General features: G+C 44.0%; 1 protein-coding gene across 2 annotated transcripts; it reads left to right on the forward strand.

The window, feature by feature from the left end:
- The first annotated feature begins 571 nt into the window (after nt 1–571).
- On the forward strand, nt 572–10,851 carry IFIT3 (interferon induced protein with tetratricopeptide repeats 3). Of its 2 annotated transcripts, XM_027960293.2 has the most exons (3): nt 572–652; nt 3,122–3,919; nt 8,924–10,851. In XM_027960293.2, exons 2-3 carry the CDS (start codon nt 3,894–3,896, stop codon nt 10,377–10,379), a joined length of 1,482 nt encoding a protein of 493 aa, XP_027816094.2. In that variant the 5' UTR covers nt 572–652; nt 3,122–3,893; the 3' UTR covers nt 10,380–10,851. The 2 variants fall into 2 exon arrangements, with proteins under 2 accessions (XP_027816094.2, XP_027816095.2); XM_027960294.2 differs by lacking the exon at nt 3,122–3,919.
- Nucleotides 10,852–24,911: the final 14,060 nt, after the last annotated feature.

Consider the following 24,911-nt stretch of genomic DNA (forward strand, 5'->3'; position numbering starts at 1 on the left):
GTCCCTTCTCCAGGGGATCTTCCTGACTCAGGAATGAAGCTGGAGTCTCCTGCGTTGCTGCCGGACTGTTTACCAGCTGAGCTACCAAGGAAGCCTTCCCTTCTCCTGCTGCTGCTGCTGCGTCGCTTCAGTCATATCCGACTCCTACATACTATTAAAAAATGCAGTTTCCTGGGACGCACCTTAGCATTAGGGTTGGATTCCTGAAATCGCGATTTTTATTTATTTACGTATTTGCCTCTACACACCTCTTGTGAGGTCTTAGGTCGCCACCAGGTATGGAACCTGCACCACCCCAACCCCCACCCCCAAGTGGAAGTGGGAGTCTTAACCACCGGACTGCCAGGAAAGTTCTCAGAGTCATGATTTTAAAGGAGGAGTGGCTTCTACTGAGTCATGATAGATTTCAACCTTGTTTCCTTTTCCTCGACTTGATGTTAATAAGCTTCACTTTCCATTTCTTCTTCTGTTTCATAAAGGCAATCACTCAGAAACTGAGAGAAAGCATCAGCTGACACATTCTCCCCACCCCATGTCCCTTTTAATAGCTCCTTCAGTCTTTACTTGAGGCAGACTCGGAAGAGTTCTGAAAAGCAAACCAGCTTGGACCCCAACCTATTCAGAACAGCAGAGAGCAGCTCGCCATAATGAGGTCAGTGAGTTAAGGCGCAGGCAGCCCGGATCTTGAATGCAAATTGTAAGCCGAGCTTCTCGAGTGCAGGCAAATGCCGGAGTTTGTCCTGTGCTCGTGGACTGAAGTTCCTGTATCAGTATCGGCACATTTTATTTCTGTGACTTTTCCTGGTGTGTGCACTCACACTCTCTAAGCTTCACAGGGAGGAGCTGGGAGCAGGGAGCTGGATGAGAGGGAGGTTTGGCAGGAGTGATTAAATCCAATCAGGCACTAAATTTGCAGATTCAAATTTAGATCTAAGCAAATTACTCTGTGGGCGCTTTTCTGTTGTTTCCTTTAAAAGAACTAAGAGGCTTTCCTTTCGTCATTCTAAAAGGAAGCATTTCTTTTCAGCAGATGTTATTAAAGATGGAGTTGGTAGTACAAAGCCAAGTCACACTGGGAATTCTGCCCTGAAAATCTGATCACTTCAAGATGGGAAGTGGAAAAAACAATCCTTACCAACGGACATTTTTTTTCCATTTCTTAAACGAAAACAAACCCGAAGCTTAGAGTTTATTTTTATTGCTGTAATGAGAGCTTGTGAGCAACAGAAAATAATTTTTCTTCAAAACATAAGGACGTAATTGCTTTCCTGTGTGTGTGTGCTTAGTTGTTCAGTTGTGTCCGACTCTTTGCAACCCCGTGTACTGTAGCCCACCAGGCTCCTCTGTCCATGGAGGACATTCTCCAGGCAAGAATATTAAAGTGGGTTGCCATGTCCTCCTCCAGGGCCTCTTCCCAACTCAGGGATTGAACCCAGGTATCCCAATTTCTTTCCTAGTACTGATCTAATTTCTAATGAATGAAAGCAGAGCAATGATTGCCTGGGGATGGTGGAGGGTGGGATTGGGCTTGACTAGCAGGGCACACCAGGGATGATACAAAAGAAGGTAGTGGTGGTGGTTGCATGGGTATATCCATCTGTCAGAAGTCATCAAACTATACTTTAAGTGGGTACATTTTAGTATATGTAAAGTGTAATCTTGGTAAACTTGATTTTAAAAGATGTGCATAGATCTGCTTGAGTTCTACCATCAGATAGAGCCTCAGGAAAGATACAGCCAAAAAAAGGGAAAACTTTCCCATCAAACAACAATGGGAAGGAATTGAGAAGCTGATTGACTGGGGAGGGGGCATCCTAGTGATCATTTAGGGAGTGAGTACAAGGAGCCCCAAGGGCTCCCAGATGCTCTGCAGGCTTGTATCCGGGGATGGGTGGTTAGAGGAATTTACCGTCAAATGCCTCAGATCACCTTTCCTATATAATGGGCTCCCAGACATGAGTATGTGAACTGTGTCTGCATAAGTGAGTTGACCAGAAAAACCTAGCCCTGCCCAGTGTCTTGGTATCCCGTCTGCCTGAGAAGCTTGGTAGTGACCTGTGCTGGGGTATGTCCAAAGCCACTGATCCAAGGAAGTCTGAGAAAGGCTCTCTGGGCTATGGTGGACAAGGTGCCTGTTCCCAGCTGTTGTTTAAGTGCTCAGTCATGTCCTACTCTTTTGTGACCCATGGACTGTGGACTACAGCCTATCAGGCTCCTCCGTCCGTGGAATTTTCCCAGGCAAGAATACTGGAGTGGGTTGCCATTTTCTTCTCCAGGGGATCTTCCCGACCCAAGGATGGAGCCCTTGGAGTCTCTTGCTGGGCAGGTGGGTTCTTTACCACTGAGCCACCAGGGAAGCCCTGTCCCCAGAGGCTGTGCTAGAAACTGCCGAACAGGGAAGCTCCCCGGGGAAACACCTCATACCTGGCGGCTGGCTGGTGAGAGCCTTCCTCTGCCCAGTCCACTGTGGAACTCTGCTGGCCCCTCGCACACTCAGAACTCACTTAAAATGGTAACACTGATGCACCACTCACCATGGCAGTGACCGTTTTCCTGCGATCAGTAGCTGCCAAGAGGCCTACATGCCTTATAGCATCCTACCCATAGCCCCAGGAAGGGAGCCTATTATTTCTCACTAGCCTCATTTTGTAGATGAGAAAAATGGGTCTCAGAGGGCAAATTACTTGGCCAAGAGGTCACATAAAAAGTAGGTGTCAGAGCATGGTCATTTTTCAGGAGCCACACTCCAGTGCTGAGCATCTTCTGGCTCTGGTCATTAGGGCAAAATGTCTTCATTATGCTTATGTTAGAGAGGAGGGGCAGGGACTGGCAGGTCTAGGCCCTTGGGGTCCCTAGTTGGAGAGGGAGGACTATTTCTTAGAGTGCTCAGAACCATGCCTTAGATAAGGGTAAAAGTGGACCTCCTTAGAGCACAGTCTCCTATCACTTGGTTGTTAAGAAAAAAAAAAGGTAATTTAGAAGATATCTTCTAAAATGGCCTGGAATAACTTATAATTTTTCTGATTCGGTGTTTGCTAATAGATTAAATATGTATTTCATAATTTGTCAATCTTTCTTACCAGTTCACGCATTTTCATTTCTGTGGCTCTCTGATCTACAGAGTCAGGTGCTGAGGACATCCTCCCAGCAGAGCCAACAGCTGGTAGCTGGGAAGGCATGGGAGCTGAGGAAATGAGGCTAAGTGATGTGATTCAAGGACTTTCCCAGAGGCTGGTCAAAGAGAAGACTGAAGTCCAGGATTTCTGGGGTCATTTTCCTCTCTTCCAGATTGTCTGACTCACTGTTTTATACATTACACGATCTCTCATAAGTAAATGGAAAAATTTTCAAAATACCTCCAGGGACTTCCGGGGTGGTCCAGTGGGTAAGACTCCACACTTCCACTGCAGGGAGCATGGGTTTGATCCCCTGGTCAAGGAACTAAGATCCCACAGGCCACACAGCCAAAGACACCAAACCAAAACAAAATAAAGGAGCTCCAGGACTACGCTCCTCAAAACGTGATACAGGGACTCCTGTAACAGAACTTCCAGGATGCCTGTTAAAATGCAGAGAGCTGAGCCCAGGTCCACCTCCAGGCTGCATCTGAATCTCTGGGAAGAGAGCCTGTAATACGCTCAGCATCCACAATGCCTTCTTTGAAGCTCACGAGCAGACACAGAAGCGGTGTAGAAGGGCACTCCCAGCTCTGCACATTCAGTTTCGGTCTCTCCGCAGCAGGAATCTCACTAGCACTGCCTCCGTTTTGTTTTCCTTTCCTGTTTTACAAAAGCACAGACCTCGCAGCTAGCATCCTGAGTGGGAACCTCCTCTGCATTTGCTTGTGATCCAAAAGCAGAAAATAAAATCTGATTGAACCCCAGCTTCTCAGAATGGCAGGGAAAACAGCCATCATGAGGTAAATACTCTGCTTCTCTGATAGGAAGTTGAGAATCTCGTCCAAATCTTGCTCTTGAGTGCGATGTCCTGAAGTATGCTGATCCAGTGTTTGCTAATAGATTAAGACGCACTGCACGCATTTGATCGTAAATCTGTTACCGACTCACGCACTTTTATTTCTGTGGCTCTTCCTGCACAGAGTGAGGCGCTAAGAACTTCCTCCCAGCAGAGCTAGCAGCCGGCGGCTGGAAGGAATGGGGGCTGTTAAGACAGCCTAGGAGGGCGGGCTCAGATCCCTTCAGCAGAAAATCTGGTCCATGGGAGCTGGGGCCTGGAGGAAAGCTGCTAGGGGTGTCTTGTTCTTCTTTTGTTTCTTATATTTGGAAGGACTAAATCACAGGTTTGTGTGTTTTGTTGTGGCTATCCTGGTCATTTTTGAAGCATTTCCTTCTCAGCAAATGTGCTAAGGATTAGTTCAGTGCTGTAAAACTACATGACGAGATTGTTTTTGCCTTGAAATCTGCCCTTTCAGGACTGGGGAATATCTCTCTGAACGGTCTTCTTACTGACCTGCTAGACAGGGAGTAAGTGTCTCAGAGACACGACTTAGCAACTAAACAACAACAACAACTATATATGTGTATATATATATGTGTGTGTGTGTGTGTGTGTGTGTGTATATATATATATAGAGAGAGAGAGAGAAAGTATTTAAAGCAACTTAAAAAAATATATGAGCTAAATTAGTAACTGAGAATACCTTGGCAAATGGAGTATTGGTTTTTGAAAAGACAACAGTATTTTTTTTTATTAAATCAGAATTATCTTCAAATGTTTTATTTTGATCTACTCAAATATGTTAACATTTTCATAAACATCAATTACATATGATACAGGTAAACATATCAACTAACATACAGTTAATAGGTAATAAAAATACAAAAGGTTTTGGGGGGAACTGAGTATTTCATGTACCTAAACTATATAAAAGTGACCAGACTGTCTAAGATAATTCTCTTTTAAAATGTTTATGATTGGTATATAAAACTGTAAGATAAAGAAAGCACACACTGTGGAGATTTGATATCTGTATACATTGTGAAAGGAGTCCCCCATCTAGTTAATTAACATATCCATCACCTCATATATTTTTTGGGGGTGAGACCATTTAAATTCTACTCTCTTAGCAGATTTCAGTTATACAACAGCGTTATCAAGTGGGCTCACCATGTTTCTCATTAGCTCCTCCAACCGTATTCATCTTATAACTGAAAGTTTGTATTCTTTCACAAACCTCTCCATATTTCCCCCTACTTCTTTTATATATTTATCATAAATTTTTGCTTTGTGGCTACTGTGAGGCTTTTTACAAAACATCTTATAATAGTCTATTTTAAGCTGATAACAAGTTCAAACACCAGTTCAAAAACTCTACCTTTTTAACTCCCTCCTCCTCCCATAGTTTATATTTTTGTTGGCACAATTTGTATATTTTTACCTAGTGTGTACATTAACACATTACTGTAGTTATAGTTATTTTTAAAACTTTTTCCTTTTAATCGCTAGATTCGCAAATGATTCACCCACTAAGGCAACAGTATTTTAATGCTAACCCCTGGACACTGGCTCTGGGTTACATGTTTCTTCTTATCCAGATCTCAGGACTCCCAACCCAGTATACTCTGCTCTAAATCATACTTCCCAGGGAGATCAGGTATCAAATATCTAAGCAAACTGGCAACCTAGGGTGGAAGGCTTAGGGAAAACCAACAGGCCTGATTACCAACATTCAGTAGGTTTTGTAATCATGAAGCCACATACATAGCTGGCTATCCTCCTGAATAAACTGTTCGGCATTACCACACATTTCTTAACATGGCCTGCTTTAGCACTGGTGAACTGGTGGGACGGATGGAATATCCCCAGGAGTTCCATACTCCAGGCTCCTCACAGGTTTAGGAATGTTGAGTGAGCTTTTCTGCTTGCCCTACTTTCTTGAGCAGTTGAGATCTTCTGAAGTTTATGACAAGATTGGAATATGTTTCATCTTGGAAGAAGAATATTTATCAATAAGTGCTTTTAAATTTGATTTGCAAAGATCCCTCTGGTTCACTGATACATCAAAGCCTGCTGTCTGCCCCTACAATGCACCCCTACTACTACCCTTGGGGGGAAAAAGTGTTATCAGACTGGCAGGGTGATTTCTGGTTCTGCTGAAATGAAAACATCCAAGGTCACCTGTCTTTCTGCAGACTCACTGAGAAGTTGGATGTATATTCTCTATTAATCCTTAGAGTATTTAGCTGTTGTTCTCAGGCACCTAGATAACACCTACAAATCTGCAGACACATTTTATTGATCTGAAACTCATGCTTTTTTTTTTCTCTAAACTTCCTAATTGGGCAGTTAGCAAACTTAACATATGCTGAAATACTGAAATGCCTTTATAATGCTTTAGTTGCATAACAGCTATAGACAGATTTGTCCAGTGATTATCTTTATCTTTCGGTGATAAGAAAAGTGCTTCCTTTCTCTCTTTTTCTCTTATTTAAATAAAATTTTACCAAACACAGATGGTTGGTTCCTTTTGATGAATTCTCTCCCCATGTCAGTGTTGCCAAAAGGTTGGCAGCCCTGTTTGTTTCATAACGCTTTTCTGAAACTGTGCTAGTCCGTGAAATTCAAAATTGTGGACAGTGGTGGGTTTAATGATTCTGGAGGTTCTTTCCAATTTTATGGTGCTAAGAATCTACTGAGAAAAATGGAAGAGTATAAAATCCATTAACTATACCCCAAGCCCCAGGAAAATATAGACATGAGAACACATTTTGAGAACTTAGGTAATTTATTTAACTAATTAAGGCAAATGATTTCCCTTGGTATCTTCCAACTACAAAACACAGATATGCCCATTTTGTTTGTCATTTTTCAAAACAAATTTATCCCCTCTGGGGATCTGGCCTATTTAGAGTGACTGCTTCAGTCAAACTGAAACCAGGCCTTCATGGGTCTCTGTGTCACTGTAGGGAGGTGTGGAAAAGAACAAAATCGTGTAACACAGTGGCAAACATCCCTGGGCTTTCGTTTCTTTCTTTACGTGGTTCCTAACCAGACTGTGAGCTCTGAGGGTCAGAGATTACCTTCATTTTTCTCAGCATCCCTAAACACTAGCAAAGTGACACAAAGAGGTAGCCTTGTGAAGGGTCTCTGGATGGCTAAATAAATCTGGCTTCATAACTGAAACAGGCAAGAGAGACCTCAGGTCCTCCAACTGTGGCGCTCTCCTCTTCTCCACCTTAACCTCACCTCCTACATAGCTGCTCACACGATAGAAGGGATGGGCTTTGCGGGTTTCCTGCATAGACCATAGATGTAGAAAGGTAAATCCAGGAAGCAAGAGAAAGTACCGTTTCCTCTGTCTCCGAAAACTTAGAGGTATGGATTAGTGCGAGCAACACACACACACACGGACTGCAGGTTGCTGTCAGCCCCAACTCATGAAGGCTGGACATAGGCAGAAGGCATTTGCTAACCGCTGTTGTTCCAGCCTCTCCCATGTGTCTGCTGCCCAAGAAGTAAACTATTTTGAGCACTGCAACGGTGGGAATCCATTCAACCAGGGATAAAGCTGAAGGTCCACTCTGGTTTCACTGCTGAAAAAAATACAGAATAACATAGGAAAACCAGTTGAGATCAAATGTGTAAGCCCATTCCTGGTACCTTTCCACTTGAGCTCTGAGGAAAGCTGATGACCACCGTGCAAGGCAAAGCTGGTAGGTGGGCAACCAAGAATTCTCCGTCCCAGGAATCCATCCTACATTAAGGATGTAAAAGCTAAAGAAAAAGAAGACCTTAGTGAATTTTGAGCTCAAAACTGGTTTTTCCATGTTATTCTGTACGGTTTTCGGCAGTGAAACCAACATGGATCTTCAGCTTTATTCCTGTTCCTTGTAAGGGAAGAAGTTTTATATAATTGGACATGTTTTGGTTTACCCTCATTGAGAATTTTAACCTGTTTTTGTATGACTGCTACAATAATTTTTTTTTAAATTTTTATTTATGTATGGCTGTGCTGAATCTTCGCTGCCGTGGAGGCTTTTCTCTAGTTGCCGGGAGTGGGGGCTCCTTTCCAGCTGTGGTGCTCGGGCTTCTCAGAGCGTTGGCTGCTCTTGTTGAGGAGCGTGGGCTCTAGGGCACGTGCGCTTTAGCAGCTGTGGCTCCTAGGGTCTAGAGCACAGGCTCAACAGCTGTGGTGCAGCGTCTTCAGTGCTCCTCGGCATGCGGGACCTTCCCGGATGAAGGATAGAACCCGTGTCTCCCCGCATTAACAGCCAATGCGCTGAGCCACCAGGGAAGCCCAATAATTTTTAAACATATTTATTTTACCAGCTTAAAAAAAAAACTTTTCAGGACAAATTTTTTATACTCTACTTATTTGTTCAAATAAAGATTCTCAGCTAATGCTGGTTAACATACACACACACATACACACATATAATTATAGAGAGAGCATGAGGGCAACAGAGAGAGAGATTTACTCTAACAAACTGGCTCAAGTGATTATGAAGGCTGAGACAATGCATGATCCCCTGTCTGTGACCTGCAGATCCAGGGAAGCCAATGGCATAAATCCAGTCTTGAGTCCAAAGACTTGAAAACTGGAGGGCTGACAGTGTAAGTCACAGTCAGAAGGGAGGAGAAGACCAAAGTCCCAGCTCGCGCAGACAGGCAGAGAGACCAAAGGGACCCTTCCTGTGCCTTTTTGTTCTACTCAGGCCTCCAACAGATTGGACGAGGTCCAGCCACACTGGGGAGGGTAATCTGCTTTACTTAGCCAACTGACTCAAATGCTCTTCTCTTCTGGGAACATCCTGGCAGACACGACCAGAACTAACGTTTAACTGGATAGGCTGGACACCCCGGGGCGCAGTCAGGTTGACACACGAAATAACCCGTACTTGCATCACAGGGCACCATACTCGGCAGCTGCACATCACAGTGACTATGTTTGCTTTCTCCACAGTGAGGACAACAAGAATTCTCTGGAGCAAATCCTTCCGCAGCTGAGATGCCATTTCACGTGGAACTTATTTAAGGAAGAAAGTGTCCCTCATGACCTCGAAGAAAGAGTGTGTAACCAGACTGAATTTTTAAACTCTGAGTTCAAAGCTACAAAGTACAACTTGTTGGCCTACATAAAACACTTAAAGGGTCAAAACAAAGCAGCCCTGCAATGCTTGCAGCAAGCCGAAGAGTGCATCCAGCGAGAGCACGCTGACCAGGCAGAGGTCAGAAGCCTGGTCACCTGGGGAAACTACGCCTGGGTCTACTATCACCTGGGAAGATTCGCAGAAGCTCAGCTTTATGCTGACAAGGTGAAACAAGTCTGCCAGAAGTTCTCAAATCCTTACAGTATTGAATGTCCTGAGCTGGACTGTGAGGAAGGATGGACACTGGTCAAGTGTGGTGGGAAAAAAACTGAAAGGGCAAAGGTGTATTTTCAGAAGGCTCTGGAAGAGAAACCCAACAACCCAGAATTCTCCTCTGGACTGGCCATCGCAATGTACTACCTGGATGAGAGGCCAGAGCACCAGTCCCCTGTGGAAATTCTGAGGCAGGCCGTTGAGCTGAGTCCCGACGATCAGTACATCAAAGTTCTCCTGGCCCTGACGCTGCAGAAGATGAATGAACAAGCTGAAGGGGAACAGCTGGTTGTCGAGGCTCTGGGAAAATCTCCTTGTCAAACAGATGTCCTTTGCAGTGCAGCCAAATTTTACCAAGGAAAAGGTGATCTAGACAAAACAATTGAACTGTTGCTAAGGGCACTGGAATCCATACCAAACAATGCCTACCTCTATCACCAGATAGCATGCTGCTATGAGGCAAAAGTCAAGCAAATTCAACATACAGGAGCATCTGAAGCTAGTCAGAAAGGAGAGGAGATTGAAGAACTAAGGAAACTTGCTAGAAACTATGTGAGTAGAGCGATTGAGAAGGGGCTAAATCCTCTGCATGCATATGCTGATGAGTTCCTGGAAAACAAAGAATGTTATCAGACAGCTTTCAGTAAGGAGCTCCCCAGCTCCAAGGCACAAGAGCTCCATCAGCACGACTGCAGTCCTCAGGAGGATCATGAGATATCTGAAGACACTGAAGTCCAGTGTTCTTTAGACGGTTTATCCATAAGCACAAAATCAACTGAGAAAGAAAAGATGATATTTCAGCTACAGAATGTAGCTAAAAACCAGCTACCACAGAATGGACCATATTCTTGGTCTCTCCAAGGCTTAATTCACAAGATGAATGGAGAGCTGCTGCAGGCGGCTGAATGCTATGAGAAGGCACTGGATCACCTCCTAAGGAACCGCCCTTCAGGCATAGGCAGCATTTTCCTGCCAGCAACTGAGCATGAAGAAGGCACTGAGGAAATGGAGCAGGATGCAGACAGCTCTAGACTCAGAGAGCTTCCCGACCCCTGAGCTGAGACAGAGAGGAAGAAAAGGAAGAGAGAGTCAGGGAGCGGGAAGACTGGCATTGTAGGGGGGAAGGGTGGGAAAGCAGATCCCCAGTCTGAGCTTACTGAGCAAGATGGTCCTGCTTATCGCTTTAAGGCATGTTTCTAGAGCGTGGCTTGCTCACGACTGTCTCCCCTGTCCATACCAGCTACACACAGTTCTCTGGTCTGCACATCTTAAACTGCCAGCAGAAACAGTGCTTCAAGCCTGCACAAGGCATTCCGTTCTCCAGACAGCCCTGTGTCTGCCCCTCTCGCCAGGGTCATAGCTGGCCACTATCAACAGAATCTCATGTCCTTCGTCCCATTATTATCCAGGCTTCTGGGCCCCCGGAAGACTCGCTTTTAACAACCCTGGAATGCTCCTTATGTCTTTCTCTTGGCTTCAGCTACATATTACTTTTGTTAGTGATACTACAATAAATATATATTCTTGATTTGTTGTTGTTTACTCACTATGTCCAACTCTTGTGAGCCCATGGACTGCAGCCCCACCCGGCTCTTCTGTTCATGGGAGTTCCCAGGCAAGAGTACTGGAGTGGGTTGCCATTCCCTCCTCCAGGGGAATCTTTCCAACCCAGGGATAGAACCCATGTCTCCTGCATTGCAGGCGGATTCTTTACCACTGAACCAACTAAGAAACCCACATTCTTGATAGTAACACTATAATAAGTTTTGGATACAGATTTAATCGTATGGTGTGTGTGTGGGTGTGTGTGTGTGTGCGACTCAGAGTGACATCAATCTTCAAACTTTCTCTTGCAATGGATGGTAAGTAATTGCCTCAGGCATCCTAGGCTATTCTCAACACACCCATTTTAGCTTCTCCTTGGCACTAACACCCTCAGCCTGCAGCCAGGCCATCTGTGGGCTCTGGGAACGGCGACTCTCACTCCAGCCCAGGGGCCTCAGCTGAGCCCAGTGCCCAGGTAGCATCTACTGCTGTTGACCACAGTGCACCAGAGTGTAAAGGGTACCAAGACTAGGCTGGGCAAAGATCTTCAACCTCCACGGTGAATGAAAACATTCAAGTATTCTCCTCTCAGCTGGGAAATCCACAAGGGTTGTTTGCTTTGTGCAACCCAGTGATGGACCAAGAGCCCTATCAACCTCCGCTCAACCCACTAAAAGGCTGGCACTCATAAACTTTTCCAGTGATATCCTCTGATTGACTGTGTGCAGAGGAAAATTGTTAAATTAATATACCAGATCCCAGAGAAGACAGAAGAACTGGCATTCCCACTGGGACCGTGAGTAGAAAGCCAGAAAGTTGAATCTTCGTCATGCAGCAGAGGAATCCTGAAAAGCTATTTAGTCAGCTGCACTGGCTGTAGCAGCAGCAGACTCCGGCGAGGGTGCCCCCCACTCGAGTTATCTGCTGGCTCCAGCAAGGCTGGGGCGCCATTAGGTGTGCAGCAGTGAACTCTTGACTCCAGGCCAGCCTTGACCTGGAGCGGCACTGTCTCGTGTGACCAGTTCCAGAGGGGACACCGGGCCCCTGTGAGGGATACGACCATGGAGACTAACACTGAAAGCCTGATTGAGGCATAAGGGTGATTTGGGATGAAGGCAGGGACTGCCTATTTCTTGCCCTCAAAGAGAGCTAGAGCTCTGGGGTAGGTGAAGAATTACCTATCTTTGTGCCAACACATATACTCAAGGACACAAAGAGTTAGGATACTCAGGGAAAACTGGAGGCTTTCTGCACGGCTACGCCAACAGGGGCATCTAGTCCCATCCTCAGACTATATAGGTAGCTGACTCACAGAGGGATCATGAACACTGCCCAATGCTGTCCCTCTGCACTCGGAGGGAGTCTCAGTCACCCTGCAGATGGTGCTGAGGCTTCCCAGAAAACGCAGCTGACTGGTCCTGACCTACAAAACGGGCTGTGATTTATTTTTCACCTGGATAATGTTATTTAAAGGATGCCTGCACAGCGACAATCTACCTTCGTCCAAGAACACATCAGTTCAGTTCAGGTCAGTTGCTCAGTTATGTCCGACTCTTTGCGACCCCATGACTTGCAGCACGCCAGGCCTCCCTGTCCATCACCAACTCCCGGAGTTTACCCAAACTCATGTCCATAGAAATCGGTGATGCCATCCAGCCATCTCATCCTCGGTCGTCCCTTCTCCTCCTGCCCCCAATCCCTCCCAGCATCAGTCTTTTCCAATGAGTCAATGCTTCACATCAGGTGGCCAAAGCATTGGAGTTTCAGCTTTAGCATCAGTCCTTCCAAAGAACACCCAGGACTGATCTCCTTTAGAATGGACTGGTTGGATCTCCTTGCAGTCCAAGAGACTCTCAAGAGTCTTCTCCAACACCACAGTTCAAAAGCATCAATTCTTCAGCGCTCAGCTTTCTTCACAGTCCAACTCTCACATCCATACATGACCACAGGAAAACCAGAGCCTTGACTAGACAGACCTTTGTTGGCAAAGCAATGTCTCTGCTTTTGAATATACTATCTAGGTTGGTCATAACTTTTCTTCCAAGGAATATGCGTCTTTTAATTTCATGGCTGCAATCACCATCTGCAGTGATTTTGGAGCCCCCCAAAATAAAGTCTGACACTGTTTCCACTGTTTCCCCATCTAGTTCCCATGACTGGATGCCATGATCTTCGTTTTTTGGATGTTGAGCTTTAAGCCAACTTTTTCACTCTCCTCTTTCACTTTCATCAAGAGGCTTTTTAGTTCCTCTTCAATTTCTGCCATAAGGGTGGTATCATCTGCATAACTGAGGTTATTGATATTTCTCCTGGCAATCTTGATTCCAGCTTGTGCTTCTTCCAGCCCAGCATTTCTAATGATGTACTCTGCATATAAGTTAAATAAGCAGGGTGACAATATACAGCCTTGACGTACTCCTTTTCCTATTTGGAACCAGTCTGTTGTTCCATGTCCATTTCAAACTGTTGCTAGTGGAGGTGATAGAATTCCAGTTGAGCTATTTCAAATCCTGAAAGATGATGCTGTGAAAGTGCTGCACTCAATATGCCAGCAAATTTGGAAAAGTCAGCAGTGGTCACAGGACTGGAAAAGGTCAGTTTTCATTCCAATTCCAAAGAAAGGAGATACAAAAGAATGCTCAAACTACCACACAATTGCCCTCATCTCACACGCTAGTAAAGTAATGCTCAAAATTCTCCAAGCCAGACTTCAGCAGTACGTGAACCGTGAACTCCCTGATGTTCAAGCTGGTTTTAGAAAAGGCAGAGGAACCAGAGATCAAATTGTCAACACCTGCTGGATCATGGAAAAAGCAAGAGAGTTCCAGAAAAACACCTGTTTCTGCTTTATTGACTATGCCAAAGCCTTTGACTGTGTGGATCACAATAAACTGTGGAAAATTCTGAAAGAGATGGGAATACCAGACCACCTCACCTGCCTCTTGAGAAATCTGTATGCAGGTCAGGATGCAACAGTTAGATCTGGACATGGAACAACAGACTGGTTCCAAATAGGAAAAGGAGTACGTCAAGGCTGTGTATTGTCACCCTGCTTATTTAACTTATATGCAGAGTACATCATGAGAAACGCTGGACTGGAAGAAGCACAAGCTGAAATCAAGATTTCCGGGAGAAATATCAATAATCTCAGATATGCAGATGACACCATCCTTATGGCAGAAAGTGAAGAGGAGCTAAAAAGCCTCTTGATGAAAGTGAAAGAGGAGAGTGAAAAAGTTGGCTTTAAAGCTCAACATCCAAAAAACGAAGATCATGGCATCCAGTCCCATCACTTCATGGGAAATAGATGGGGAAACAGTGGAAACAGTATCAGACTTTATTTGGCAGGGGAGGGGCTCCAAAATCACTGCAGATGGTGATTGCAGCCATGAAATTAAAAGACGCTTACTCCTTGGAAGAAAAGTTATGACCAACCTAGATAGTATATTCAAAAGCAGAGACATTACTGTGCCGACTAAGGTCCGGCTAGTCAAGGCTCTGGTTATTCCTGTGGTCATGTATGGATGTGAAAGTTGGACTGTGAAGAAGGCTGAGCGCTGAAGAATTGATGCTTTTGAACTGTGGTGTTAGAGAAGACTCTTGAGAGTCCCTTGGACTGCAAGGAGTTCCAACCAGTCCATTCTGAAGGAGATCAACCCTGGGATTTCTTTGGAAGGACTGATGCTAAAGCTGAAACTCCAGTACTTTGGCCACCTCATGGGAAGTGTTGTCTCATTGGAAAAGACTCTGATGCTGGGAGGGATTGGGGGCAGGAGGAGAAGGGGATGATCGAGGATGAGGTGGCTGGATGGCATCACGGACTCGATGGACGTGAGTCTGAGTGAACTCCGGGAGATGGTGATGAACAGGGAGGCCTGGTGTGCTGCAATTCATGGGGTCGCAAAGAGACAGACACAACTGAGCGACTGAACTGAACTGAACTGACTCTCAACTGTCTTTAGCCCAAAAATAATCCATATGCTGAAGAAGCATATTTTAGGGTGGCACATTCTGGTACCCTTCAATAACACTGTAATAGAAGATCAATAAATTTGCAGAAAAATAATGAGACAAAGGAAAAGGGTTTTATGTTCTTAGGGGCAGTCAACTGTGGGAAGGTAAATATAGGGGAAAACTAATGGGAGATAGGGCTTCCCAGGTGGTGCGGTGGTAGAGAATCCACACCCCAGTGTAGGAGACACCAGAGATGGGGGTTCAACCCCTAGACTGGGAAGAAGCCCTAAAGCAGAAAACCGCAACCTGCTCTAGTATTCTCGCCTGTGAAATCCCACGGACAAAGCAGCCTGGCGCGCCTCAGTCTGTAGGGTCACCAAGAGTCGACCACAAATGGACGGCTGAGCACACACGCAGTGGAAGAAGATAAGAGTTACGCTAGCAGGGTTTGTCTGCATAGACTCTCTGAGTGCCATCTAATTTCTGGTAATAAGGTTGCCACCTTCTTGGTACAGGAAATAGGCAGGCAAAGAGCTTTTCTTGTGTCTGCTGCTTCTTAGCTCATTTCAGCTCCATATAATCTTTATGCTTGAATGACATATTCTGGAGTAGGATACTCTGACCCTCTTCAACAACAAAAGGATACAAAGCAAAATCAGCAAGAGAAAGGCATGTGAAGAAAACCAAGTACGATTTTCCCTGAATCTTGTCCCAGTGGAGTCACACAAGATGTGCTTAATTCCTGCCGCATCAAATTATGACCACACATGTCAAGTTCTTGTCTACCAGAAAAGCTCACTAGAGACCTAGCACCCAAGGCTTCTCAAGGAGGTTGGCCACACAGGCACCATCTATCCAGTATGTACCCAAATTCCAGGCTCTCAGGAGGACAGCACGAAGTTGCCATAAACCATAGTGTGTGTACAGGTTCGGCACAGTGAAGCTGTTTGTATCAGAAAATAGTGTTGCCAGAAACCAGCTATCAAGTAGCCTTTTCTAAAAACAGTCTCAAGCCTGTTAACTCTTTTCTGCACAGACGTGTATCTCCAAGGAGATAGTTGAGTTGAAGTACTTAGATCTTAATTTCAAATTCCCCGGGGAAGGGGCAGCCAGGTGATCAAGACCTACTCAGAGCTTCTTAGAGATCTACATGAACGTGGAGTAGTTGGACAGACAGCAACTAAGATGCCATCACGAACATGAGCCCAGTTCTCAGCTCAAGCCCCAGCATGAACAAGTCCCTCTCCTTTTCATCACATACATTAGGAATTGGGCCCCACAGCAGAAGGTGAGCAGCTCACCATCACTTGCATCACCGCCTGAACCATCCTGCCCCCTCCATCCATGGAAAACTTTTCTTCCACTGGTCTCTGCTGCCAAAAGATTGAGGGCCACTGACATGCATTATAAATTTTGTGACAGAATGGTATTTGGGGATCTGGGAAATTTTTCTGTAATCATTCTCCAAAAGTCAAGGTATTCAGTAACTACAGACTATATACACACTGTTTAAATGCAGAGAAAACATATGTGATTAAAAATGAAAATATTAATTGATCTGATAAAAATGGCATTTTTTGTTCAAAGCATAGAATGGGTGCTTTAAGTTTTTGATGAGAAATGGAGTATTTCCTGCCATATCAGTAAACAAGTATGACACAGTCATCAGTGATACCTGCCCTCAAAATGTAAATTTCTGAGCCCTTGGCACAATCCACAATCGGGAAGGAGAACAATACCTGCCCAATACGGCAGCCAGCAGGCTGCAGCCACTCCCTATGGTGAGCACTGAGGAACTCAAGCTGTGAAAAAACACACACAGGAAACTGGCCCCAGATAGCTGAGATGCGTATGAAAGGAGTAATTTCAGTGAGCCCAGACTCCTGCATCTTCCCATACATAGAAAAGCACTAAATTCCTTAACTTGAGCTATCTGAAAGTGAGAGTGTTAGTCCCTCAGTTGTGTATTACTCTTTGTGACCCCATGGACTGTAACCCACCAGGCTCCTCTGACCATGGAATTCTCCAGGCAAAAATACTGGAGTGGATTGCCATTTCCTTCTCCAGGGGATCTTCCCCATCCAGGGATTAAACCTGCACACTGCAGGGAGACCCTTTACCAACTGAATCACCAGGGAGCCTGATCTATCTGGTTTTCCTTAATTAACAATAATCTTTTGATGTTCAGACTACTTGCCCCTTCGTTGCAAACTTCTATATAACCTGACTCCCCACCCCCGCCTCCTTGGAGCAGTTCTCTCAGGGCTACTTGAGATGCTGTCTCCCAGTCTTGACGTCCTAAAAATTCCTACCGAGTAAAACATAACTCTCAGCTTTTAGGTTGTGATTATCTTTTAAGTTGATGCTGAAGACAAAGAGTTTAGAATCATATGTGTGATCTTTAATAAAAGAAGAGGCTCATGAATCTGGCAGGAACTCTTGTATGTTATCCAACAGGTTAAGGGGCTGAGGCTTAGCCAGTTTTCTCAAGCAGAGATGAGGATCAGTGGGCCATTAGGCAACTGAAACTTTTCTGATGAATGAGGAAATTTTAGCTCTTCTTGAGTAAGAAACACTAGGAAATAAGAAAAAGGCACATGAAGGCAGCTTCATATTTGTAGAACACAGACACTGCTGTATGCACCGTCTCTGCTGTGCTTTAGAAAGAGGACAGAGGTACTGTTCATTCTCTTGATGCGGGCAAAAAAGGCCAAAGAAAATGAAGTTTCCAAAGCAAGGCCTTTCAGCGTCAGGGCCACAAATACAGTTCCAGGTTATATTTTCAGGAATTGTAAGCTCTAATTGTAAGCTCTCAGGATGAGAGCAAGTGGGTCACTACATAGCCTACTTGCACAGGCCACCTAGCTCGGGTCCAGTCCTCACTCCACAGTGCTTCATATTCTAAGCTCCAGCACTGTTCCAGTAGGCCACTTTGACCCCACAGGGAGGTAGCATGAAAGAGCTGCAACTCACAGCTTCCCTCTCAGAGAGTTTAAAGTTTCTGTTTCATTTCCTTCAAATTGGCATCTCCCTGCCACACTTGTTTCCTTTTTTGGTTACGATATTCCTGTAGTTGTTATAGGTCTTTTCCCCCATCAGATCAATCAAATCTGACACTAACTCTACATCTCTCAGATTCTCTGAATACCAACTGGTTGTCCAACAATTCTACTCTGTTCTAATGCTAACTACCTGGAGTTAGCATCAGTCCCCACAAGTCCAGGGTGTAATCCAATTAGATTGTGCTCTCTTCAGTCACCACTTACAAGTAGTCGGACCCCAAGTTATTTTTACTTCTGTCTGACTTAGCTACACATTCCCATAAACCCTTGCTCAGTTTTGATAATTCACTAGAACCACTCACAGAAGCCAGGAAAGTGTTTTACTTATTACTGCTAGTTTGTTATAAAGGATGCGGCTCCGGAAAAGCCAAATGGAAAAGACGCAAGGGTCAATGTGCGGGGGAGAGTGCCACGGAGATTGCACACTCTCTCCTGGTATACCCTCTTCCCACACTGCCTAATCTGAAGCCTCTCCAAACCCCACTGTGCAGGGATTTTTATGAACATTTACATTACACAGGCATGATTGATTATATATCACATCACTTACATGCGGAATCTACAAAACAGTACAGATGAACTTCTTTACAAAACCAACACACTAACAGACACAGAAAACAAACTTATGGTTACCAAAGGGGTAGGAGGGTGGGATAAATTGGGAATATGGGATTAACAGACACACATTACCACATAAAATAGATAAAAACAAGAATTTACTGTGCAGCTCAGGGACCTATAATTCAATATCTTGTAACAAACTATAATGGAAAAGAATTTTAAAAAGAATATAGCTATTTACATGGAAATATATATATATATATATAATTGAATCAATTTGCTATATGCCTGAAATTAACACAAATTGTAAATCAACTATACTTCCTTTAAAAAAACAATATTCAGAGGCACATTTCTTTTTCTTTTTTTAAACTGTAGTTGACCCACAATGCTGCGCCCATGTCTTCTATACAGCACAGTGACGCAGTTATATGTGTACATATACTTTTTTATATATTCTTTTCCATTATGGTTTATCATAGGATATTCAACATAGTTCCCTGTTCTATGCAGTAGGACTTAGTTGTCTATCCATTCTGAATGTAATATTTTGCATCTACCAACCCCCAAATCCCAGTCCATCCCTCTTCCTCTGCTCCCCCACCCTTGGCAACCACAGAGCTGTTCTCCCTGTCTGTGTGCTCGTTTCTGTTTTGTCGATAGGTTCATCTGGATTTCAGATTCCACATGTAACTGGTACCGTATGGTATCTGCATCTCTCTTTCTGACTTGCCTCACTTGGTATGATCGTCTCTAGTTGCACTCATGTTGCTATAAATGGCATTATTTCATCCTTTTTTATGACTGAGTAGTATTCCATCGTATATGTGTGCCACATTCTTATCCATTCATCTTTTGATGGACATTTAGGTTGCTTCCACGTTTTGGCTATTGTGAATACTGCGGCTATGGCCACAGGGGTGTAAGTATCTTTTTGGATTATAGTTTTCCAGCTGTATTCCCAGGAGGGGGATTGCTGGGCCATAGGGTGACTCTGTTTTTGAGTTTCCTAGGGCACCTCCATACCGTCCTCCACGGCGGCTGTGCCAGCTTGCATTCCCACTAACAGTGCAGGAGGGCTCCCTTTTCCTCACATTGTCTCCAGCATTCGTCCTTGCAGACGTTTTAATGACGGCCATTCCAAGTGGTGTGAGGTGGTAGCTCGCTGTAGTTTTGATTTGCACTTCTCTAATAATTAGTGATATTGTGCATCTTTCCTAAGAAGCACATTCTTAAAATGTCCTATTACAAGGCTTGCTTAGGAAGAGCAGCAGTGCTCTTAAAACAATGAATGGGAAAGCTGTCTTAATTCCAAAGGAGATAAAACTTGTGTAGCACTTTCTAATGCAGTGGCAGTTTCCCAGGGGACACTTACAGACTGTTCACCAGAGAACACAGACCCGGGTCAGGAGGGGAAATAGGCATCGAACTAGTCTTAGATCTTTTCAGGGTATATTAATTAAATCCAAATGGTAAGAAGAAGCAGCTATTTTCAAAAGTGGTCATTTTTCTGTTATTGATTTAAAGTCTAGGGGTAATTTTTTCACTATGAAATTTGCTTTTCACTAAATCAACTGTTCTCAACGTGTGGTCTCCTGATCAGGAGCATCAGCATCACCAAGGAACTTATTAAAAGCAGAGATTCTCAGGCCCTACCCTAGACCTACTGACTCAAACTCTGGAGTGGGGTCCATCAATCTGTGCTACAGGTCTTCCTGGTGATCACGAGAAGCCGGTCTACTAGATGTTAGAAAATACGAAATCTTATTGGAGTTGTGATGCCTTTGATACGACTCTCTCTTTCTTGGTTTGGTTAGAACTGGGAAACTGCAGAAAATATCTTCTGCTCAGAAGTGTTCTTGTCTACTAGAGTCCTCCCATCTGACATGGCAGTCCGTGGGAGAGGCAGGGCTTCCAGTAAAACAGCACCTGCATCAGGATTCCTCTTCTAGGGCACATCTCTACCTTGTCTCGAGAGGAGGCTGCAAGGAGGGTCTGCAATGGAAGTCAGCACAGAAGTGTCCAGGTCCCTCTTTGTAATATAACAGATTGCTGGTCATGAAATGATATTAGTGATATCTGCATGGAGGGCTAGCAGGAAGCAAGCCCACCTGCTCCCCCAGGCCTTAACAAGGCCCCCAAGAGACTTTGCAGTGGGCCATAATTATGCTTGCAAACCTTCCTGATCTTAGGCAGACTGAACGGGCTCTGAACCATCCTGGAATGAATAAAACCCACATGAAAACACACATGATCCCAGTGGAACAGGGATGGAGAAGCAGACTGAGCTCCTCCTTCCACTCACGGTCATGGATCTAAACATCTGAAGGGAAAAGGATCCAGGGTAATCCTTGACAACTATCAGTAACACATTTCTGTCACATACACAGGGTCACCACACACATCTATGCACTTACAACTTCATAATAATACTTTCAGTTCAGTTCAGTCGCTCAGTCGTTTCCCACTCTTTGCGACCACATGAACCGCAGCACGCCAGGCCTCCCTGTCCATCACCAACTCCCAGAGTTCATGCAAACTCATGTCCATTGAGTCGGTGATGCCATCCAACCATCTCATCTTCTGTCGTCCCCTTCTCCTCCTGCCTTCAATCTTGCACAGCTTCAGGGTCTTTTCAAATGAGTCAGCTCTTCGCCTCAGGTGGCCAAAATATTGGAGTTTCAGCTTCAACATCAGTCCTTCCAATGAACACCCAGGACTGATCTCCTTTAGGAAGGACTGGTTGGATCTCCTTGCAGTCCAAGGGACTCTCAAGAGTCTTCTCCCACACTGCAGTTCAAAAGCATCAATTCTTCAGCACTCAGCTTTCTTCATAGTCCAACTCTCATATCCAAACATGACTACTGGAAAACCATAGCCTTGACTACATAGACCTTTGTTGACAAAGTAATGTCTGCTTTTTAATATGCTGTCTAGGTTGGTCATAACTTTCCTTCCAAGGACTAAGCATCTTTTAATTTCATGGCTGCAGTCACCATCTGTAGTGATTTTGGAGCCCCCCAAAATAAAGTCTGACACTGTTTCCACTGTTTCCCCATTTGCCATGAAGTGATAGGACTGGATGCCATGATCTTAGTTTTCTGAATGTTGAGCTTTAAGCCAACTTTTTCACTCTCCTCTTTCACTTTCATCAAGAGGACCTTTAGTTCCTCTTCACTTTCTGCCATAAGGGTGGTGTCATCTGCATATCTGAGGTTATTGCTATTTCTCCCAGCAATCTTGGTTCTAGTTTGTGTTTCTTCCAGCCCGGCGTTTCTCATGATGTACTCTGAATGTAAGTTAAATAAGCAGGGTGGCAATATACAGCCTTGACGTACTCCTTTTCCTATTTGGAACCAGTCTGTTGTTGTCCAGTTCTAACTGTTGCTTCCTGACCTGCATATAGGTTTCTCAAGAGGCAGGTGAGGTGGTCTGGTATTCCAATCGCTTTCAGAATTTTCCAGTTTCTTGTGATCCACACAGTCAAAGGCTTTGGCATAGTCAATAAAGCAGAAAGAGATGTTTTTCTGGAACTCTCTTGCTTTTTCCATGATCCAGCAGATGTTGGCTAGTTGATCTCTGGTTCCTCTGCCTTTTCTAAAACCATCTTGAACATCTGGAAGTTCACAGTTCATGTACTGTTGAAGTCTGTCTTGGAGAATTTTTAGCATTACTTTACTAGCGTGTGAGATGAGTGGAATTGTGCGGTAGTCTGAACATTCTTTGGCATTGCCTTTCTTTGAGATTGAAATGGAAACTGACCTTTTCCAGTCCTGTGGCCACTGCTGAGTTTTCCACATTTGCTGGCATATTGAGTGCAGCACTTTCATAGCTCATCTTTCAGGATTTGAAATAGCTCCACTGGAATTCCATCACCTCCACTAGCTTTGTTCGTAGTGATGCTTTCTAAGGCCCATTTGACTTTAACAGGATGTCTAGGTGAGTGACCACACCATCATGATTATCTGGGTTGTGAAGATTTTTTCTGTACAGTTCTTCTGTGTATTCTTGCCACCTCTTCTGAATATCTTCTGCTTCTGTTAGGTCCATACCATTTCTGTCCTTTATTGAGCCCATCTTTGCATGAAATGTTCCCTTGGTAATCTCTAATTTTCTTGAAGAGATCTCTAGTCTTTCACATCCTATTGTTTTCCTCCATGTAATAATACTTACGTGACTATTAATAGTACACTGTGTGCACTCACTAAGAACAGGAGGCCTTTAAATTCTCTGCATTCTTATCTCAGACAGTGAGGAGACCTCTGTGATGACATTCTACCATAGTTTTCCCCGAGCATAAGGCAAGAACAGGTGGAAGATGACACATGTTGACGAATCACTATGTATAAGAGCAAGAATTCTCTTCTGGCAGGTTGGCACGGCAGCCCTGTAAGGCAGATATGCATTTGAAGCTCTCTGTAGGGTCACTGAAGGCTGAAATTCAGATTCTATGTTTTTCGTATATTCTATGTTTTAATGCAGGTAAAAAAAAAAACAAAAAAAAACCCTCAGGCTTCCCTGGTGGCTCAGATGGTAAAGGATCAGACTGCAATACAGGAGACAAGGGCTCAATCCCTAGGTCAGGAGGATCCCCTGGAGAAGGGAATGGCTACCCACTCTAGTATTCTTGCCTGGAGAATCCCATGGGTAGAGAAGCCTGGCGGGCTACAGTCCATGGGGTCACAAAGAGTTGGACACAACAGGGCAACTAACACTTTTTTTTCATTTCAGAAAAACACAGAGGTAACTTATACAGCAGTAGAAGGTGTGAGGCAAGGAAGCCAAGGGAATATAAACCCTACCAAGAATTTTTTAAAAATATTGTGGGACAGGGCGGGGTTTACTTCTATAGGCCCATGGAATTAAAAGGTTGTCATGCTATCTTGATTTCTGAGAGCTGGAATTGACCAGTGGGAGAGGGTTAAGGCATCTGGGTGGGTCATTCAGATGACACCTAGAGAATACATAAGTAATACCATTTCAACTTTGTGGATACCAAACAGAGCAGATTTATTAGATCTAGACAAAAGAAAACTACTAGAGCAGGAATACCATCTTTTCCTTGTAAACAAGGTCTGACTAAGTTAACACAATACATATGCTGAAATGTTTTATCAATTAATCGTACTGATTATCTTCTTACACAACAACAACAAAGTAAGATAAACTGATGGGTAGATCCAGAAGCTGATAGCTGAATACGTGACAAAGCAAACACAGTAAAATGTTAACTGTAGAATCTAGGTGGTGAGTACATTAGCATTTGTTGGAAAAGTCTCTGAACTCTGTGTTTAATGATGTTCATAATAAAATGTTAGGATAAAAAGCAAAAAAAAAAAAAAAGAAGTATTTAAAGTAAATCGAAACAAGGAAAATGAACATATATATATATATATATATATATATATATATATATATATATATATACATATATACACACACACACACACACACACGGGATAAAGGCCAAAACCACATAGAGAAGTATTCCAAGTGATTTTTTTTTTAACACATTGTAATTCAGCTTTTTGAAAGGATATATCTTGTGGACAAAAGAACGGCAAATAAGCAGTCATTCTGAATTGTTTTGTTATTCTGAGACTTCTTAGTGTATTGTGGAATAGAACATATGTACACTGGTATCACTTAGAAACGAGATAGTCAATTCAGGAGAAAAGAAACAGAGATGTAGGATCAATTAGGTTAAGTAAAATTTTGGTAAATTTGAATTTGTAAGGTGAAATTACAATATATTTTATCTTTAAAATATATACGGGGCTTTCCGGGTAGTTCAGATGGTAAAGAATCTGTGGGAAACCTGGGTTTGATCCCTGGGTTGGGAAGATCACCCAGAGAAGGGAATGACAACCCACTCCAATATCTTGCCTGGAGAATTCCATGGACGGAGGAGCCTGGCGGGCTATAGTCCATGGGGTCACAAAGAGTTGGACATGACTGACTGACTAACTTTCAAATTCTTAACAAAGGATACTGAGCTAGGCTTCTAACAGACCCCCATGTAGTTTTCTGAGACTTCCCAAAGTAACTTTCAGGAGCATCGCCCATGATTGTACCTCCCTCTTTAAAATATGCACACAGTACCAATATCATTTTATATTTTGATACTGTACTACAGTTACACAAGATGCTGCTATTGGTGGTGGTGGGAGGGAGGGTGGTCAGGGGCTGGTGGCTCAAGAGTCTTCCTACAACTCCCTGTGAGTCTATTTCAAGAGAAGCCTGAAATGTAAAGAAGGAAACGGTACAAGCTCAGTTTGTACTTGACTGTGTTGCAACAAGCCAAACTGAGGGTCACGGTGGGCTGAATGGGCCCCTGAAAACCCATGAGAAGTATGTGAAAATCATCAGAACATTCACAACAAAAGACTTCTGATGTCTCTGAGTTCTTCACCATGGATGTGAGGGGAAGTATTCAGAAATAATCTCAAAAGCCAGGAACATACTC

The sequence above is a fragment of the Ovis aries genome, chromosome 22 (assembly GCF_016772045.2).
Source record: "Ovis aries strain OAR_USU_Benz2616 breed Rambouillet chromosome 22, ARS-UI_Ramb_v3.0, whole genome shotgun sequence".
NCBI classification, from domain to species: Eukaryota; Metazoa; Chordata; class Mammalia; order Artiodactyla; family Bovidae; genus Ovis; species Ovis aries.

Excerpts from the sequence above, each read along its gene's own strand:
- IFIT3 (XM_027960293.2), top strand. The coding sequence starts at position 3,894 with ATGGCAGGGAAAACAGCCATCATGAG. Across the intron at positions 3,920-8,923 it reads GGGAAAACAGCCATCATGAG|TGAGGACAACAAGAATTCTC; the intron begins GTAAATACTCTG and ends CTTTCTCCACAG.